This window comes from Aquila chrysaetos, chromosome 20, assembly GCF_900496995.4.
Source record: "Aquila chrysaetos chrysaetos chromosome 20, bAquChr1.4, whole genome shotgun sequence".
NCBI lineage: Eukaryota > Metazoa > Chordata > Aves > Accipitriformes > Accipitridae > Aquila > Aquila chrysaetos.
In genome coordinates this window covers 11,919,805-11,940,461 of record NC_044023.1, presented here as the reverse complement: position 1 = coordinate 11,940,461, position 20,657 = coordinate 11,919,805, and the positions used below count along the sequence as shown (strand labels likewise).

The following is a 20,657-nucleotide window of genomic DNA, read 5'->3' as shown; positions in this document are numbered from 1 at the left end:
CTGTCCACTTACTGGACATAGCTGGATACACTGCTGGAGCAGCAAGGGAGCCCATTCAGGTGTAAGAGAGATGCAAACCTGTCTCTTGCTGTGCTCAAGACAGGTCGTTTCCACTGTGAGGACTGGGCTAGGAGTAAATTTACCTTTTCCTCTGACCCTGCAAAGTCCTTGGTGACCATCATAGCCTGGTCTGATTGTGCTTCTCAGCAGGATTAAGGCCTATCCTCCTTTGTTTCCATTTGTGTTCCTCTTGTCCTTTGCAGTCGCATGGTGAGGAGCTGCGCTTTGTTGAGAATGGCTGCCATGACAACCCCACCTTGGATGTGGCCAGTGACAGCCAGTCGGAAATGCAGGAGAAGAAGCCAAGCGTGAATGGTGGAAACACCATCAATGGCCCCGACAGCTGGGATGTCCTGATCAATAAGCAGGCGAGCGAGGATGTGGATGTGTTTGAGGAAGACACACATCTTTAGAAAAAGAAGGGAGGGAACCACCCCCTTAAATACACTTGTGTCTCTCCTATCTTGACTGATGGACCACGGGATCGGGTGGCTTCTCAGGAACTTCTTAAAGGCTTGGAACAGGTCAAGTCTTTGGGCAAGTTTTCCCAATAGAAGTCCTGAGCCCACATCTAAGGCTTGGAGCCAGGAGGATCACTGAACAGAGGGAAGCGGGAGGGGTGGGGTTTGTAGGTCTCTGTGTGTGTGTTCCTATCAGTAACACCAATGCTTTCATCACCTTTAAATGCACTTACTGTAGCTCTCTGGTAGTGGCTGAGCGTGGCTGGGCTTGAGAAGCAAGGCAGTGAGGCTATGTCTGCAACCAAGAGTCCAGCTTTGGGGAGTAAATTCACTTTGGGAGTTCAGCTGGAGTTACAGCAGCCAGATCCTGACCTCGAGATCACGTTCAGTCCCTGCAGGTGCAGTAAAACCTGTGCATTCTGGACAGAGGGGAGCCAAGACTCAGTCCTGGGCACGGTCTGCATTCCACATGTGAAAATAGGTTTTCTAGTGCTCTAGCATTCAGCTGCTAATTAGATGAGCTGATGTTTACATCTGGGGAAAACATCCCACTATCATCACCACAAACAGCCCCACTCCCTTTTTCAGCTCCACAGCTCCAAGCTGAGTTTGCAAAGTTTGAGCACTTTACCCTTGCTTGATTGATTGCAGAGAAGTCAGTGCCATGGTGCAGCATCTTAGCTGGAAATTTGCTTTAGGTTGGAGAGTTGCTCAAAAACGAAATTTCCATGCCTCTTTCATGCAACAGCCTGTGAAATCAGCAGCAAAGTATCCCTTGTCCAAGTCTCAGTTTTAGACTGGCAGGCTGCCTCCACTCCTGTTCATTTTCCAGGATAGTTTGGTTTCAGTTGGTCTTTTTGAGGTAAATGTAAAGACTATGTGACACTTTTTAAACAGGGAGAAAAGTAGAAACTCGGAAACAGGTAATTTTCTGGTCCTTTTGTTTCCTTTTCAGCATCCTGCCCTGGGGGAGGGGGAAGTGTTTAATGTCCCACAGGCGTAAATCGGGGTAACATCTTTAAAATCACTGCATTTAAGCAAGTGTAAAAGCCAGTTCAGATGAGATGAGAATCAGATCTAAGAGCTCCCCAATGAAGGTTTCTCAGGCATGCCTCAGGCAACTTTGAGGCTCCAGCTCCCCAAAGATGTGTGATAAAAGGCACGTGAATATGCATAATTGTTCTCTGAGCCCTGCCTAAACCGAGACTCAGAACTACTGTCAAGCCTGAAATCCCAGAACATTTGTTTCTTCTGTCATCAAGGGATTGAGGGACTTGCTTCAGTCAGAGGCAACAGTATTCCTCTGTTAAGGTGATCTGCATGCTTGCTTACTGCAAGATGCAGCTTTGCATTTGGTCTTTAAGGGAACCTTTGTACAGAAAGACCACAGATATGCAGCCTGATGCCGAGCCTGTAAATCTATCCCCGTATGTATAGATATTTTTAGCATGTTCATCCCTGATGTGAATGCCTAAAGTCAAGGTAAAAGAGTCTGTTGTTTCATTTTGCATAGCGCTTTGCATACAAACTGAATCACAGATCACCTCGATGTAGGACCACATTGATATCAGTCTATTAGGGATTCAAGAAAGGTGACTGCCTTTGGTTTCCTATCCAGATTCCAGTTTTCAGTGTTTTTATCCTGCCTCCATACCTTTCCCTGTGTTATGTAGGAGATGGTGATCATCAGCTCCTTTCGTATCTTGTTGGTAGGGTTGCAGAGATGCTCAGAGGAGTTCCCTCTCCTGCCCCAGCAGTTGATAATGGGGGACAGTCCCTGTACATGGACAGCCACATGTGGCCTTTCTCTGACCACCCCTGGCTGATGGCTCCTGCTGAGTTTGATGGGTCTGTGCAGTGAAACTGCACAAGTTCAGTGGCTGTGTTGATGGCACTTTGGGGCTCACAGGATTAAATGCAAGTTGTTGTTATGATATGGTGAGTAAATTAAAGCATGGGGTTAAAATTTGAGTTTGTATAGCACTTAGCGTAACAGGGCCTGGCATGGCTGTGGCCTTTAGGCAATCTCACCGTATAAATGTTTCTAAGTCCAATAATCCTCACTAAATATGTTTTTAATGCCCAGTGGCTATTAAAAAGGTAATGCCACCAATCAGCTGTGAATCAATTCACCCACAAAACACTTCCTTGGTGCACATCATTGCTAGGAGCTGCTTTGCTGCCCTGTTTTCTCTTCACTTTACTAATTCAGAGAAACAACAAGGTGCTGATAAAGCAATGCTTCTGGCTGGGCTCAGCACCTCCTGATCTAGTGTAAAGTCTTCAAACTTTAAAGAAACCAAGGGGGCTGTGCAGGCTTATTAATAAGCTAGCAAGTTCTCCTGATTTGCTCTTCTGGCTTCTTATGGCCTGAAGGTTGTCCAGAGACTGCAGAGCTCTCTTCTGCATCTGGAGCATCCAGGCGATCTTGAGCGTGTCTAAGGGTGGCTGTCAGGAGGCTGAGAACAGTTTTCTGCTGTCTCTGACAGGGTGCACCTGGCTGTATGATCTCAGTTTAGCTCCAGAAATCTACTGGTTAATAGCGTTTCACTTTAGTCTGGTGATACTTTTTATACCTTTACCATTTGTTTTTTCTCTGTATCATTTTTTTGCACTAGGCTGATCTTGTTAAGTCGATTGCACTGTTGTCCCTCTCCCGCCAGCCTTGCAGAGATGGGTCATCTCTGGGGACCTGCGGGCTGGGGAGCACTATAGAGAGGCTGTTGATAGCCCACTTACTCTGTTGTTCAGTGCTTGGGTTTCTAGCTCTGCACAGGGAGGGTTTAAAGAGGAAGAGAAACTTTGTCTTAGCATTTGTAACAGGAAGCTTTTCTATCACCTTAACGTAGTTAAACTTCTTTTTAACAAGAACTGTCAAAGCTGGACTTCTCAGAGCGGTGTGCCAGGCGACAGAGCAGATGCAGGTGACAAAGTGATTCCTGGAAAACTGTTTTCCCACGTACTCGGACTTCGCTGTAGTCCCATCTGCCAAACGTTTGATAGCACTGACACCTGGTGGCTGCTGGGAGTTGGAGACGAAAAATAAAAAAAAGGACTTTTCCCCCCCTCTTAGCTCTGAGTATTTGTTTCCTGTGACTTGCCTAGGACAGTCACCTGCTTTATTCATGAGGGGCTGCTGGCCTTGCCTGTGAGCAGAGGGGCTCGCACCAGGCATGTAAGGGGTGGTTTGTGTGAGAACAGCTCTGTCTGCAAAGCAATGAGATGGGACATCCCTTGGAGTCACCGATCTAGAGGCCCTGGGTAGCAATACAGCGTCTCAGCTCCATCTCGCCGCTTTCTCCTCCACTTGCCCCTTCTCCTCCTGGGGAGCACAGCCAGAAAGCAGAGGCTCTGGCTTGAAATGGAGGTTGTTCTTCAGAGAGAGCATCAGGTGCTGGCCTGAGGAGCTCTGTGCCCCACGGCATGCCGGCGATGACATCGGCTGGATGCACAGCCAAGATCAGAGTGGCTCTCCATCTCTGTGGGACGGTAGCCAGATGTGGTCTGGGATGGCCAAGGTGCAGATTACTCCCAGATGTTGCCCAGATGTCTCGAAGAGCATCTGTAACGTGGAGTCCAACATGTGCTAGGACTTTGCATCCTGCAGACCACCTTGCGGCACGTAGGGTGTAGAGAAACAATGAGAACTGACCAGTAACTGTGCTGTGGAGTATGTAATGCAGGTTGAGAATACAGTTCAAGATACCACCTTAAGGATCTCTCTGGGCAAAGGATGTGGTGTGAAATGGAGGTATGTTATCGTATGGATTATTGTAGTATGACCTTAGACCATTGCAGCAGGATCCCACTGCAGCCACTGCCGTCAGCAGCTCGTCTGTTCCCATCCACCTTCGCAGCCACGCAGGAGCACCTCTCCTTCACAGAGGGTCTGGGGCACCTTGAACAGTCAGAGACAACAACCACCTTTATCTGTGCTGGCTCAGAAGAGCCTTGTGGGCTCATCTTGGCTGACAGCCAGGCTCCCGGTTGTTCTTAACACCCTCATTCCTGCTGGACCTAAATTGTCTGCGAGCCCTGGTCACTGCTCGGGATTGCTGCCGGAGAACACTTAGAAACACTCGCGTCTGGCCCTGGAAGTGACAGGGTTGTGGTTTTGTTTTCTTTGCAATAAAACGCACCTCCTGGGTGTCTGAACACTGACCTGAGCGGAGTCCTTTGCTTGGTTGCATCTGCCTGAATTCGCATCCGCCACATCTGTTAATGGGTTGGTCAGGGTCCCTCTGCTGGGATGGGGGGGGGATCGGTCAGCCTCACCCCCCGTCCCACAGAGCTCTCCTTAATTCTTCCGCAGGTCGCTGCAGAAGCCCTGAGCCGTGCCAGGTGCCTGGGCTGTGGGAAACCGCCCCCCCCCCCCCCGCCACGGCGTGACAGTGCTGTCCCCGTGGGGTCCAGCCCAGGACCCCTGTACTCTGCTAGGGCAGCTTAGCACAAGCCTCCGTTCCAGAGCAGAGCCCGCGCCGTGCGTGTCCTGGAGCAGGTGCCCCCAGCCGGCTCTGCTCTCCGCCAGCCCGCGCCTGCTCCGGAGCTGGACCCCACGCAACTGCGCGTGGTCCAGAGCCCCACCGTGTGTGCCAGCCCCCCCTCAGGTGTGTTCCAGAGCGGGCCCGCCATGCTTGTCCCAGAACCGACCCCCCTTTCACCCCTTCCTCGCGTGCGGGCCCCCGCGCCCCGTTCCACCCGCGCCCCGGAGCCGCCCTCCCCGCTCCCACGCAGTCCTCCAGGCGGCAGTTGCTCCTCCAGCCCGCAAGGGGGCGCCGCGTCGCTAGGCCAGGTCGACGGCGGGGCCGCTCCGCTCCCGCCGCCCCGCCCCGCCCCGCCCCGCCCGCCGTGTTTACATCCGCCGCCGCTTCCGTCCCGCCGCCGCCGCTGCCCCTCCGGCCCCTTCCCCCGGCTCGGCCCGGCCCGGCCCGGTCCCTTGCGGCTGCCCTCCGCTCTCCGCGTCAATGCGGCGCCGCCGCCCCGCGGCCTGCCCCGGCCATGGACACCAGCGACCTCTTCACCAGCTGCAAGAAAGGGGACGTGAGCCGCGTGCGGTGAGCCGGGCCGGGGCCGAGCTGCCAGCCACGGGGCGGGGAGGGGAGCGGTTCCCGGCGGTCCCCCCCCCGCATGAGCCGCTGCCTTTAACCCCTTTAGCCGCCCGGGGGAAGCGGGTCCGGAGCCCGCCGCGGGTCGTGTTTACCAGAAGCCCTTCCCGGCCGTCCCCCGGCCGCTGAAGCAGCGGGCTCTCGCAGCCTTGGGTCTCCCGAGGGCAGCCGCCGTGCCAGGAGGTGCCTGGGGTGTGAAAAGGAGAGTTTACAAATAAACGCGCCTTGCTTTTGCTCCGAGGAGTTCGGTGTGTGCTGAGCCTTTGCTAGTGCTCTTGGCTTTGTGTGAGGTTTTCTCAAAATTCAGGCATCGGAATATCAGACGGTTATTGTGTACTTCACTGGTATGAATGCTGTCTGTGGCAGGTGTCCTTGCAAAAGTCTCTTCTCTTCAGCTGCTCTTTCCTGACCGTTGGAAGCTGTATTTGCATCGGTAGGAAGCTAGATCTCCGGGAAGTAATCCTCACAGAAATATTTAGACACCTTGTGCTGTAGACTGTGTAGTATCCCTGAGAAATACGAAGCTGCTAAATTTCAGGTCAAGTCTCCTTCCTCACAGTGAAGCAGTATGGCTTAGCTGCAGTGATCTCAGATCAGGAGTCAGACAGGCTGCTTGTCTGCAGGGTGAGGGGATGTTGTAATGCAAAGGCCCAAAGTTTACAAGACGACTCTTCTGCTGCATCTCATGGTTTGAGCCTAAGACTGTTCTTCACCTTTTGATCCTACTTGATTCTTCCAGCTCCCAACATGTGGATCTTCCCAGATAATCAGAAGGAGCCTCTCTGTTTCAAGGTGCTCGCTAATGAAGGATAAATAGGCAGTTAGATGAGGTCTGGGGAACATTGTTATCAGTTGTGCATTCATGTTAGATTATTTCACTGCAAGCACTAAATTGCAGGTTTACTGTAGAAGGAGGGGCCCTGCAGGTGGCCTTGCAGAGGTTTAAGATGACCAGCATAGAAGCGATAGTGGAGAAGTGATCGGTGTGGGAATGCTGTCACAGCAGAGGGGACAAACTGACCACATGGGGCTGAGTAGAAAGGAGCTGAGTTGCTTGGGATTTTGAATGTGGTTAGAGGAACCTGAAGTTTGAGACATGAAAGATGGAGGGAGTGAAAGGGGCAACTGATGTGGTGGATGAGAAAAAAAAAAAAACCCAACCACCTTGAGAATCTTTGTGCAGGCTGAGAGGAACTTTTCCATGTGGTTTGGAGAGATGGTTGTTGCAGTAGTTGGGGGCAGGCTATAATAAGAGCCCAGCTGTGTAGGAGATTTGGGTACAAGGCAAAGGCTGGCTTCTAGAGGTGCCAAAGAGGGAGCATTGGCAGCATTTGATATAGCCTAAATGTGCAGGACAAGGAAGTGGCAGGAATTAAGAGCAGCCTGGAGTGACACCGATGTTGTTACTTGTGGCAACAAAAGCCACCACCAGGATGGGAGTCCGGCCTTGGCCTTGTAAACTTGCCCTCTTATTTGTAAGCATCCAGGCTGTGAGCATTGTTGGAGAATGTAAAGGTACTGCTGAAGTGCTCAGGCTTATTTTGTGATTGCTGCCCTGTTAGGGGTCAGCAGGAAGTGGGTTTGATTCCCCTCTTTCCCCACGTGCACCACTTAAGATTGAAGAGGGCTGCCAAGCCATGCTGCAGAACGCTGTTCTTTGGGTTGAGGATTTGACTGATGCCCCTTCAGCCACAGCAGACAGCTCCCCAAGTCGAATGCAAAATCCTGTCATACCTTTGGAAGTTACTGTATAAACTCAAAGTTAAATCTTTTGAAAGAAGAGAATGTGACTGAGTGAGTAGCTGCATGAAATTGTAACTTTGCTCTCCTTTTTCTTCCAGATACCTTCTTGAACAGCGAGATGTGGAAATTAATGTCCGTGATAAATGGGACAGTACGCCTCTGTGAGTCCGGCAGCATAGAGTGTTGTCTGGGTGGGAGGGCTTTCAGAGCTCTTTTGCTCTCTCTGCATCAGAAGCTAGGAGCACTGTTACAAAATGTCTCAGGTTCTGCTTTTTGGGAGATTTGGCTATGTATTTCTGCTTCTCTTCTCTGTGGGTGCTGTGCTAAATATCTTTGTCTCCCCATCTGACTGATGCTTGCTGTAGTAGTGCTCAGAAGGCTGGTTAATTTTGTGACCAAATTACCTGGATTAAGCAGTCTGTTCTTGGCCTGATTAGGCTTTTCCCCCCTCAAAGTCTATGGCATTCTGGCATGTCTTTTCAGGTGAAGGCTTGGCTTGGTGAAATGCAAAGTGACTGTGGGATCACAGTCTTGTCTGGCAAGGCTGTGAACATGCAGTAGGTCGTGAGGAATCCCCATGCTGGTGCTGAGGAGGGTGGTGTGAGCTTTTTGCCTCCAAAGTGCATTTAGATATCTGCAGTATATTTAGAGTACGGAATAACTTCCCATAGTAAAGGTGGACTAACATTTGCCTGCTGCAATGCATGTTACAGGATTCTCCTAGTTTGTAAGACAATTTGAGGTCCTTGTGAAAGAGAATCATGAAAGGCTTGGATTGTGAAAGAGAAAACAAAACTTATTGTAAGTAGGACTTTGAGGGGTGGATTTGCTGTACATGCAGTGTGGGTGCTGTTCCCTTGTTATCATAGCATGCAGCAGCCAGACTGACAGTAGAAGGAGCAAGGAGTGTTTTTGAGAATTCAGTGGAATTGCTGAGTGCCCATGAAATGAATTCCATTAAAATGAGGATGGATTTGGCAGCTGGTGGTGCAACAGAAGATGCTGAACCCAGACTGGGACCTTGAGATCTCCTTGCAGGACAGCATTGCCTGGGAGTGCTGGGAACAGATCCTGCTTAGTCTGTTGCTGGGGTCAGACTTCTATGCTATTCAGTAGCAATTCCTCACTCCTGTGAGGATTCATTCTCTAAGCTTATCAGGCCTGGCTCGGTGCTGAGATCTGCGTGCTATGGTGAGCCCAAACACTGAATTTTGCTGCCTACTGTATCTTTAATTTTCTTTATCTTGTCAGGTATTACGCTTGCCTCTGTGGACATGAGGAGCTTGTACGCTATCTTCTAGCCAATGGTGAGCAAAAGTGTCCTGGTTATGGGTGCAATATCTTTCTCCATACTGGTCTGTAGGGATTGTATATCCTTCTAGCTGTCCCTTGTGGAAACTTCTATTACAACCAACCATCCAATCAGCGATCTCAGGCTGCAGTGGGAGCCCTGGACACAGTTTCATGGTCCCTTTTGCAGGCCATTCGCTGCTTGAATTTGCTACAGGGAAGCTCTCTGTGATGACTTGAGGCAGCATGACTTTCTGAAATCACAGCTGATGTTTTGTGAGGGTGCATTGCTGATGTAAGAATCGTACTTCATCTGAAGAACTGTCTGTGTAAAACTTTCATGTACTATTCTGATGGCCTTGCTTTGTAAACAGGACTTAAAGGTGAAATGCAAGTGCTTTTACTAACCTCAGACAAAGCAAGACAAACTCTCCGGGCAAAGTGCCTGCCCAGTTGGTTCCCAGCACCCAAATTCCCTTAGGTAGTGGTTATGTTCCATGTTCTGGCAGAGGAATCGGAGTGCAGCGTCAGATCTCAAAAGGTTTGTTTCTTCCACTGCATTCAGAGCATCTTAATCAACCACTTGTGTAATTCTAAAATAGCAAAATGCAAGTGCCCTCCAAATTTCCAGCAGACTGTAACCTAAAGAGGGATCTCTTGCTTTGTGCAAGGCAGAAATGCTTTTTAGGAGGAGCTGTTAAAAGTCCAATAAGTGATTGTACTCTTTTCACAGTGAGATTCTTCTTTGCAGAACACTGCTGGTACCATGCTGAGAGGCTTATTACCAGGGTCAGTTTAAAAGAGTCATGACTCCTTCAGAAAGGGATTTTGCTGTGGAAGAACAGCTTTAGGTTATACACATGTAAGGGGAGCTTAGTTTTTGTAAATATGCTCAGTAGCATAGGGGATCACAGTGAAACATGTCACCAGCCAAAAGTCATACTCGTTTAGCGACCGTTCAGGGACACTTGAGAAAGATTTAACTCTGCCTGCTGGCATGTACCTGTGACCATTTTGCAGGAGCGAAATGTGAGGCAAACACTTTTGATGGGGAACGTTGTTTGTACGGAGCTTTGAGTGATGCCATCCGACGTCTGCTGAAGGAGTACAAACAGATCACGGCAAAGTGCATGAAGAGAGACTACTATGATGTCTTCCTGCAGCGGTAAGCAGATGAGGCAGCTCCATGTGCAATGCATTCTGTCATCCTTCCTTAGCTGTTAACCTGGATATTCAAGCTCTCTGTTAAGGGCAGATTTGAAAGGCAACTGATCAGTACCCTGTCTCATTCCTGGGCACGTAGAGCTTCCTAAGGGATGTTCCTTTGTGCCCTAATGGATGACTTCCAGGTATGTGTGCATTTAAAATATAGCCTCCAGTGAGTAGGTACAGACTCCAGAGCCAACAGAAAGTGGTCTTTATAAAACAGAAGCATTGGACTGTCATCCTTGACTGTCAGATGAAAATCAGATCACTAAAACCACATCAGCGATTTAGGATAATCGGTCAACTGAAATTGAGTTTCAGGCCTGAAGTGCTATAGCCCATGAACTGAGGTTTCCAGCAGTGATAATGGGTATCTCATTTCTGAGATAGAGCACCTTAAGAAGCCTCAAACTGACTTACAGGGACAGTGCTGATTTCTTTCTTTTTGTTCATTAAAATGTGTTAATTTTAAGATGTTTTTGAAAGTTGCCTGTCATACCTTGTAGTCCTAGCCTAGACCGTGAGAAGAAGCCTGACTTGCTCTAGGAGTAGAGGAATAGTGTCAATCTTTTCTTCTTGCTGTATTTCTACCCTGGTAGTTCTGATGTTATTACACAGACTTGGGTTTGTGTGGTGTTTTGGTTTTTTTTCTTCCTATTGGACTGACTTTAAAAAAATAACCAACAAGGTTTCAGCATCTGTATCTTCAAAATTGGAGAGTAAATAAGTCCTAGAAAGATCTGACAATCTTCCCATTGGTACAGAGTCCTAATTTCTGAAGCTGTGGGGAAGAGGGGAGGAAGGAAACTCATTTATCTGAGTAAAATCAGATCCTGCCTTTCAGGGAAGTAGAATTTTGCAGGGTGATTTATCATTCCCCAGCTGAGTTTGTGGCTCAGATGATGCAGGGTTGAGTGCACATGAAAACTAAAATGTGCTGTATGCCGCTTCTCATTCCAAACAGACCTTGCATTAAAATTGAAACAAAGGGCAACAGTAGGGGGCAAAAAATAAACACCTAACTGCTTCTATTTTATTTTGGGCAAGACACTAGTAGGAAGGGTGTTCTAGTGGCAGGAGATTGAGATTAGCATTCAAGACCCTGCTCTGACGTCATCTCCTTGTGTGACCCCACGCCCTTCTGTGCACTAGTCCTGCTCTCTGGAAGGAGTATGATGCCTGATGTCTGCCTGATTTGACCACTTCAGCATGTTTGTGAGGATATATATGCAAGGGGTCATGGGCATTAGGAAGCACTGGTGATGATTGCCGTAAACTCTAGAAGTAGTAATCTTGGTTTTTTTCCTTTTAAAGAATGAGGGTATGGGCATACAATCATAAACAAGGCTTCATGTCTGATGTGGTAATTGCCTGCATTTCATGCCTGTAACATCCTTCCTTCTTCTGAGGGTGTGTGACATCAAGTCCTCTCCTATTTGCTGCATGGTTAAAGTGTGCACACTGACAGTGCCCAGAGAGCAGGAAGGTTGCACCTTCCTTTGTAGTGGGGTAATTCTTTTTGAAAGTGTGCTTCTGTAGGGCTTTTTGTCATCTGACAATTTAAAAGCAGGATTAACCTTTAGAGATGTGTTTGGGGGCAACTAGTTCTGCTTTAAAATCTGTTCCTGTGTTCAGGTGTTCACCTGAGGCAGGAAGGTTTCATTCTCCAGCCTCCCTCTTGCTCTAATGAAACTTCTTTGAGTCACTGGAGGGAGTGAGAGATCCCAGTCTAGTATGTAAAGTACCAGCTCTCGCACTGGCCTTCTAACTGGGCAGGGAGAGACTGCAATGTCCAGAGGTATTTGATCATTTAGACCTAATTGTACCATGTCCCCCACTAGCTTTACTCCGTTCTCTCCTTTCTCGTTCTGCAGTGAGTTTCCCCTCTCTTTGTTCCCTACAGGTTGCTGGAGCAGGGTTACCAAAGTGATATCGTTTTCATTGTTCATGGCAAATCCTTCTGTGCCCACCGCTGCATTCTCAGTGCTCGCAGCGCCTACTTTGCGGAAATGTTTGAGACCAAATGGAAGGGGAAGAACATGATAGTGTTGAAGCATCCACTGGTGAGCAAATCTATGCTTCCAGCTCTTTCCTTTCTTTTCCTATTTCAACTGGGTGAGAAAAGTTGAGTAGGAAGGACAGTTTGAGGGTTAACTTCCACAGTGAATAGCTCCTGGACCTCAGAATGACCCTAGCCAAGGAGAGGAGCTTGTGGAGGCACTTCATGCAGTAAAATAGCATCTTATTCGGATAACAAAAGGCTGTAGACTGTGTACTTCCCCTTTGTTCCCTCTGACATGGGCTCAAGCATATCTTAATTAATTGCAGTAGCAGGTAGCTGTTACCATCTGCCAGCTGTGTCACAACTCCTCTGTGGGATGAGTTGAGTCTGACTAATTCCTGGTGGACAGGTGGTCTGTGGTGAAGACATCACCTCCATAATTGGCACTAATTGAGTCTCTTTTGTTGCTTTTGCAGCAAGAACTAAATAGGCCATAAGTGCATTCCATCCATTAATCACCAATACTCTGGCATACGTTGCTATAGCTTGATTGTGGCTTTGCAAAACCTCTCATGACAAACATACTTCCAGTTTCTCAGGACATTGCTTAATGTCTCTCCTTTCTCTTTGTACAAGAACGTGTCTTTCCTCTCAGATTAAGAAGAGTTGGAAATGTTTGCGACCAGTGAAAGACTGGATTTTACAGAGCCTGTATTACAACTTGTGTCTTTGGAGTACCACTATTAGTCAGGTCCTGTCTCCCTAGGCACATGGATTAGTATCAGTTGATACTTTAGAAGAGCTGTATAAGCCAGGTGGAGTAGCAGCATTAGTTACGCGAGGAGCAAGGAAATTGGGTGCAGTGTGGGAGTTGCTATTTAAGAGGGGTTTTTTTGACTTGTTCAGGATCTTGTTTGTATCCAGGCAAGTTTCAAGCTTGTTACTAAGTTCATGGGAATTTTAAAGGTAACTTTCTCATGTTTTATTTTAGATTAATCCAGCAGCCTTTGGCTCTCTTCTGCAGTATCTATACACAGGTAAATGACTTACTGTTTAGTGTGTGTATACATGGCTGGTGGGCAGCTGTCTGTGCTTCTGCCATAGCACTACTTGGGTGGCACAGGCTTGCAGACAGCCAGGTTTGGGTGTATGAGTCGCCAGCACATAGTCTCTGCTGGCAGAAGGGGAGAATGTGAGCAATCCCCAGCTCTTCCAAGTTGTTTGTACCTTTTGCCAGTTGTTGTCCTGCCAATAGCTATACAGCCAATTAAAAAAAAAAATCAGCTTAGGTTGATTGGTTGGATGGGTGTGGAGAATGTACTTTTAACTTAAGGAAGGTAAATTGTCATCTGGGAAAACAATCCCCTAAGGTGGTGAAAAGCCAGGTTCCCACATAGGACATATTCAGTCTGGCAGACCTGAGCAGTGTGTGCTGAATGTTTTGACTACTTTCTAATATTTTTTCTGAACGGAAGTTGATCCTAAACCTTCGGTGAAAATGCCAAATGTTGTGTTGTAGGCATGCTAAGTGCTGAACTATTTCAGGCCAGGAGGTGGTGCCAGAAAACAGCTTTACCTTCAAGGTTCTCCTTCCCCAGTCTGGTGTTTTCAGAAATGTTCCTTGCCACGTTTTCAGTGATGGTAAAAGACTCTGGGATGACAGCTTGTGAGCCTGAAGTCTTTTCTTACCCAAAGCCAGGTAGCCAATGGTGGTAGTCATGCAGGCTGCTGTTGTGCTGCTATTTTTTTCTTTTCTGATGGAATTAGACATCTTTTGTATAAGCCTGTTCGGTCTTTGGCCTCTTGAATGAAGTTATTAGGGTAGACTCAGGAAAGTGGGAATGTGAATATGCCAAACTGAGATTCATCGAAGTGGTGGGTGGTGGAGTACTGAGTCTTAGCTTCTTGGACTGAGTTGTAACTGGATGCTGAAAAGTGAGGCGATGTGTCTAATTACTGAATTTCTGTGCCATCAAGTCTTTGGTCCTTAATTTTTGCCATTTTTACACCTAAGTGGTATGGGTTAAAAGAACTGGCTGCATTTCTTCTTGGCAGGTCGCCTTGATATCGACGTAGAATATGTAAATGATTGCAAGAGGTTAGCCAAGCAGTGTCGGCTGCAGGACCTCATAGATGATTTGGAGACCAAATGTAAAAAAGTCTATGAATTTGGTAAGCATTTTACTTGCCGTTGTCTCTGCTGTGCCTGTGTGCCCTTTCAGGGAGAAAGAGGAAAGTGTCATGGTGGATGTTTCATGGTGCCCTTGGGGCTTCCAGAAAATGATTCTGTTGTGGAATTCCCATGTTTGCATGATAGTTTTCAGTCATGGGCTCTCTGTAGGGCAGCTGGAGTGGTTTCTGACACATGCATGTTTATCATTTATATTGAATGTTTTCATTATAGTAGAGCAGCCATGGCAGCAGGACTTTGCTGTGGTTGCCAGACATTCAGTGTAGCACTCTGGGGTATATTGTGAAGTGCCTTTCAGCAGAGAGCTTGTTTAAATCACTGGGGAGATAAAGTATGTACAATTAAAAGTTCTTTTCTGCATTTATTTGACCCCTAACCAAAGTAAAACGTTTGATAATTGGCTCAAAATGGATGCAGAGGGAGATACAACACTTTTTTAAAAGCAGAGGAGTATTTCTGAAAGCATGTATGTATATATAACACCTGTATGTGCCAAACCTTAAATGACGCAATCCTCTATTTAAGGGCTTTTTGTTATCCAAAGAGCTTCTGATCTAATCATGACATCAGCTTATTGCATGAAATCCAACAGTTGGAGTATTATCATTCATCTCCTTAGCTCAAGCTAAAGGACACGTGAAGAAGAATCGAAACAGCACAAGTAGGGCAAAGCGGTGTTAGTCATTACATAAAAAAAATTATCTGGTAACAAAACCTTCAGGCTGAAAACATCTGATTCTCATTTCATGCTCTCAGTTAACTCCTTTACTTCAGTCAAGTTAATTTTGGTTTGAGAAGAGGATCTAGCCTGTAGCTTTTAAGTCAATAGCATCATCTTCCTTGATCTAAGAGGTAAGGGTGTAGCTATTCCACCTTTCCCTTTTGAATTATGAGTTCTGATTATTCAGCCTCCTGAAGTTGCTGGGCTTAACAGATAGAGACAATACTTCTAGCTCAAAAAATTCCTCATCTGCAAATCACATGGAAGATATTACCATGTGTATGTCTCCCCTTATGCATGTGCAGTTGTTTGGTGGTGGTTGGGTACAAGGTTACCACGGCACAGCTGTTCCCATGTAGACCAGGGTGCAAGTCCTTATGGAAGCCATATCATAAGTCTTACCTCAGCCATGTAAACACAAATGTAAACATGCATCTGAAGAGATTAGAAATGCATTCTTGATTTCTTGCTACAAATAGTTTAAGATATCAGTTTGTGTATTAATTAAGTGGTGGAAAAGGGGAGTGGTGGTGAATACCATGAATAGAAAATAAAAGCTACTCAGACAATCAGGTAACAAAATTATCTTGTGGCATCTTTTGATACCAGAGTAGTCTAGTGAGATGCTGGAGGTCTTTTTTTTTTTTTTTCCCCCTGTTTTTTTCCTTTTTAGCTTTTTATCTTTTTCTCCCAGGGTCTATCTGAGACCGTGGAGGAGACCATTTCACCTTAAAACATCGAGTTAAAATTAGGTTGTGGGAGGAAAATAAGGTGGATAGCTTGCTAGCTGTCTGAAGCCATTGCACAGTATGTCATTGGCAACTTAAGGATCATGAAGTCCAGTGGTTAAATTTGTGAACTGCAAAAAAGCTGACTTCTTGGTGGGTTTTAAAAATGGAAAATGGTGAATTAACGTTTCAGGTTGATTGGGAGTTTCAGATAGGTGCTCCACTTGGAAATGTAATACAAACTTCCTGGATGGGACTGAACAAATCATTTAATTTCTGTGTTCTTTGGGAGGGAGCAGCTGTTCTTCACATCTAAGGCCTGACAGAAGACATAATCAATGAGTGGTGTGAAGCACTGATGGAACTACTAGGCTTTATTTTTAATTATGGCAGGTTGGATTCAAATGAATAGACAGAACTGCTGATAGGTCTGTTAAAAGTTTGTTTCTCTCATCTGATCTCATGTGGAAGCCAGGAGAACTTGATTCTCCAGAAAGTAATACATGTAAGAATTATAGAAGTTAAAAATTGGGAAAGATCTTAGATCACATCATGTCTGGCACTTGACAAAGCATTAGTGTTCCTTCTAGGGCGTTAGGAATCTCTGCTTGTTCAAAGTGCAGGTCTGCAGGGCAGGGTCATATGTTGCATCTGTATTATAAGGTTGAGACATAAGCCTATGCAGCTCCAGTGGATAATTGCAGTCTCTGCAATCTCATTATCTAGATTTAATCAGCATTTCAAAAGCACTTAGTATCTTGGCATGCACAGACAGTAGTTTAGGAAAACCATGAAGAGGATGACCCAGTGCCTTCTGTTGCACCTGAGAGAGACTTCAGTGTGAACGCTTGCATATTTTCCCCCACGTGTATATTGTTGCTGTAACAGGAAAAAAACTGTTGCAGTGTTTGGAAGAGCTCAGACGGGGTTTGTCCAGATTAAGCCATAATCCTTCCTTTAGAAGTGGAGGTATTTGAAAATAAATGTTCTGCAGCTATTTCTACATTGGTTGAGAGCAAGGTTTGTGATGCTTGCCTTCATAGCGGAGACACTGGATGTACAGAATATGTGGTTATAGCTAGTCGTGGCATTGGGAGGAGGATGTATAAGGCTAGTATCTGAGTGTGGCATCCTTTTGGAAAGGTTTGGGAGTTTGTTGGGCTTTCTTGTGGCTCTTGTTTTTTGTGGTGCATTGGCTCAGTTGAAACAAAAGACTACAAAGAAGTATTGAGCACTAAAAAGGCAGCTGGTGAATTGGTAGGTGGCATTCCATGCTATATAGCTGGCTAGACTGGGAAGAAGAACAAAATCCTCCATTCTCAACTGTAGTTGTGTTATTCCCTCCAGCTGCTTGCATTGTTTATGTTGCTCTTTTCAGAAAAGCCTTCATTCCTACTTCTTGCAAGAAGGTGATGGTCCCTGCTGCTTGCCTGCAGCCAACAGTTTATTCCTGTTCTGTCACTTGGTTTTTATTGTTTCTGTTAGGAGGGAGTTGCTTATGATACCAAATCCTGTGCTCTTGGATTTGAGAGATGCAGTGTCTGAAATGTCTCGTGACAGATTTGCTTCTCAGACAAAGCACTGTTCTTTCATGTCACTGTGAAAGTGCACAGATGCTTTGTAGATCCCAAGAGAAGAACTCTTTCCCTTGACTACTGCTTAAAAGTTGCTGGGTCCATTAGCGCTTACAGAGCCTGACTGATTTGGCGACTGTTGGAATAGGCACTACACAAATATAAATGATTCTCTCTGCCATAAAGAATTTCTAATTGAACAGTGAGAAATTTCCTTCTCTCATGCTGGTCTCTAAGTGCACAGGGCTCTTTGAGAAAATGCACTCAGTCTTGTTTGTGTTGGTGCCAGGTCTCTTCTTGGCTTATTTACTCTGGAAGTCATCTATCTGAAGGTAGCGTTTAGTGCTAATAGAGCAGCCTGTCTCCTTGCTAGTGTAGCTCTGTGTGTAGCAATGATGGTACCTGATTGTCCTGTATTGGTAGATTATCCTTCCCTTTCCAGTATCTTTCTGGGATATTCAGCCTATTTGAGGTGCAGTGGTGGCATATCTGAAGGGTGCAGCAGTAATGTGGAGGAGGGGGTGGAGAACTTCTTTTGTGGCATATCGTGGTCTTGTTTCGCCCACGGCCCAGTGGAGTCATCTGATGGAGCTCATGTAATGCTGCGCAAAATGTCAGGAAAAATGAGGTCTCAAGGTGGCGTGATTCACCTGCAAGGGGTTTTAATGCGGTGAATCATGCCTGTCAGCAATTCTTCTGAACGCTTCAGAACGTGGGGCCGCTTAACTCTTTTGTCCTTGAGAGTTAAGTCTGCATCTGTCTGGTTCCCAACAGCATCTCGAGCCTTCGTCACCACAACTTCGCATTTTCTAGTGGTGCTCCATTTTTTTTCACATGCTTCCGTATATGCCAGGGACTCCTGAATGTCTCACATGCTGCAGTCCTCACCCCAAAGCATGCTGAGCTGAAAACAAACCTGAGGTAGTGAACTGCAGGAGGGAGGTGACCAGAAAGAGGAAAGGCTGCGCTGGCAGCGATATTGTAACACAATAGCTGGGTGTACTTTGAGTTGCCACTCATTTGAAGTCAGGGAGGGTTGGCTTCAATGAGCTCCACAGCAACTTTGGTCATAGCAAGACTTCAAAAGTATGATTGTGTATTTTGCTTGCCCTTTATTAGGCTGTTTAATTGTGTAGGCTGGTAGGGTAAGACAGGAAGACACAGTAGGTCTGAAAAAGGCAAATGAAGCTGCCATCTCTGTATGGTTTATTTGATCTCTTTGGTGGTAGCGATGCTTATTTAATGTTTGCAAAGAACACAGGCATACTCAGGCGTCCAGGTGTTTTGGGGTCTTTGTGTTTTGGGGCTCTACAGGTAGAGAGTAGAGGACAGACTCAGGTGCACAGAACTTATTACCTAAACAAGAATAAATCCCTTTGTTCCCTGGAGTGAAGTTAGGATGGCACAGCTGAAATGGGACCCATGAGAGCATGTGACAGAGCAGAGAGACATGGAAGCAGCTTTATTTTAACTAAATACTCCCTGGCATGGGCTTTGCCTTAGGTGACACTGTCAGTGGGGGGGGGGTGGTCAGCTGGGGGAGGCATTGTGTCATTCCTACAGGGATCATGGGCAGCCTGATCAACGGTCCTCAACTGTAATTGATGACAAGGATTGCAGAGAGCAGGTTGAGCTTGAAATATGCCTGTGGCAACTTTGTGTTTGCTACAGTTGATGTTCCAGCACAAGGAATTAAGTGGAAGTTTGAGGAGAGACAACAATACATGCATCCCCTTCCAGCCCTGCTCACCATCTGTGCTGAGGGGTGCTGTGTATGCATGTTTACATAGAAGAATCACATGTGTTTTGCAGTAAAAGCTAAATAGTAATAATACTGATTTTTCCTGGAGTGTCTTTCTTTTCTCTAAATGGGAGAGAATGTTTGTAGAGGAATTTAGGCATCTCTGCTATTTCTTTTTTTTTTTTTTTTTTTTTTTTTTTTTTTTTTGCTTCTTCCAGTCTCTTCCAAGCCAGGGACCTGTGTGAAAGTGCTGACGATTGAGCCCACAGGTAACTGCCGGCTGCAGGAAGATCTGGCTCTTCTAGCAGACTGCGCCCTGCCAGCCGAACTGCGGGTAGGGAGCATTTATACTACTTCTGGTCTCTGTGATATGTGTTCAGTTGCATTCTCTCCATTTGAGTTTAGTGTGTGCTTGTTTGCTGATGCTCCAAATGCAGAAAGCCTTTTATTGCTTGGAAATGCTGTACAAATGTTTAATGAGGCTGTCAGTGCTGGTCCTTTCCCTTGGATTTCTTCCACAGCAGAGATCTTGGTAAACAAAACCCTTGTTGAGTGGTTGCTGGGGATTTCCCCACTGACTACAGTGGGACAAGAGTTGGCCCCCAGCTCTTTTTCCTTCTCTCTGCCATCCTTCTTGAGTATCAGAAATGTATTATCAGCAGGCATTGGTACCTGAAGGGTCACACAGATGGAAGATGGCTTGCTGGGCTTGCTTGCTAGGAACTGACACCCTGCAGTGGAGAGGTGCTTTCAAACCCTGAAAATATTTGTAGCAGAAATGCGAGTCCCTCTGAAGCAAATTTAACTTGACTGGCAGTAGTTTTGTTTTTCATAACTACATCTTGTTGACCCTTAGAAATAGCCCACAGACCACAGGTTGATGATCACTATGTTAAAATACCATCAGTATTACTAGTTAGGCGCATATACGTGGATCTTTGCTGCCAGTTGCAGGACAACAGGATAAATATTAGTGGTCTTCATTCTCCCTGCATCTGTGTTTTTCTGTAATATCAGCAGATTCACTTTGCTCTTATGTCTGTCCTTTTTTTCCCTCTTTCTCATACCAACCACTGAATTTAATAACATGAACTCATTTTAGGTGGCTGCTGTGCCCACAGGTTGTATGACTTAGTGATGTAGAAAAGTTTATTGCCTTTTTTCTTTTTGTCCCCTGCTGAATAGACCTGCCTGTTGCAGAGAGCGTGTGTGTGTGCGTGTCCATGGATAAGGTTTCCTACCTGTACTAAGCCGGCATGTTCTGTGCTGGTTTTTGGCAGACATATTTCTCTGAGTACTGAGCACCTTATAGAGGGAGTTTTTCTCCATCAAGTTTCCACCTACCAAAGCAGAAATCTTTCCTATGTAACCTACCTCCCCCAAACAACTGTGCATTTATTTGTGGCTTTCCGTATGTTTTTCTGTATGTTTTCAGGCTTTAAAGGGAGGTGATACTATAGGTAAGCCTCAGATTTACCTCCCCAAGAATTAAAAAAAGGATCATGGACCCCAAAGCAGTGAGATTTACATAAATTTTAAGTCACATCACAAATAAAAAGAATGCTTTCTGTTTGATTGCTTGTTCCCAGACCTTGATGGCACACTCCTGTTGGGTTAAATTTTTCTTCTCAAGTGTTAGAAACACTTCCATTTTAATTATTTCATGCATAATAGGAGCTGGAAGGAAAATACAAAACTTGGGATAATGTAATCATCTGACAGCACTGTGAATGCCTCTGTGAGCTGTGGTTTTCTTGCTATGTCCATAGATCAGAACGAAGGCAGTTACAGCAGCATTAGACTTGTTATGGCTGTAAAAGTGAAGAGGTCTTGGG

At 46.2% G+C, this 20,657-nt stretch overlaps 2 protein-coding genes across 3 annotated transcripts in view; both read left to right on the top strand.

Annotated features, from left to right (window-relative positions):
- Window positions 1–4,682, top strand: part of PODXL2 (podocalyxin like 2) — a 33,713-nt gene extending 29,031 nt beyond the window's left edge. Inside the window, exon 8 of the mRNA XM_029996240.1 lies at window positions 264–4,682. Within this exon, the coding sequence (XP_029852100.1) occupies window positions 264–473 (210 nt within the window). The 3' untranslated portion in view covers window positions 474–4,682. The remainder of the gene's footprint in view (window positions 1–263) is intronic.
- A 704-nt stretch (window positions 4,683–5,386) lies between these two features.
- Window positions 5,387–20,657, top strand: part of ABTB1 (ankyrin repeat and BTB domain containing 1) — a 29,304-nt gene continuing 14,033 nt past the window's right edge. Inside the window, exons 1-8 of one of the 2 annotated variants that reach the window (XM_030043930.2) lie at window positions 5,387–5,575; window positions 7,468–7,530; window positions 8,621–8,676; window positions 9,680–9,824; window positions 11,769–11,928; window positions 12,859–12,904; window positions 13,923–14,039; window positions 19,041–19,156. In XM_030043930.2, coding sequence (XP_029899790.1) covers window positions 5,520–5,575; window positions 7,468–7,530; window positions 8,621–8,676; window positions 9,680–9,824; window positions 11,769–11,928; window positions 12,859–12,904; window positions 13,923–14,039; window positions 19,041–19,156 — 759 coding nt within the window. In that variant the 5' untranslated portion in view covers window positions 5,387–5,519. Of the gene's footprint in view, window positions 5,576–5,844; window positions 6,419–7,467; window positions 7,531–8,620; window positions 8,677–9,679; window positions 9,825–11,768; window positions 11,929–12,858; window positions 12,905–13,922; window positions 14,040–19,040; window positions 19,157–20,657 lie in introns of those variants that run through there. The other variant, XM_030043931.2, reaches the window with a different exon arrangement.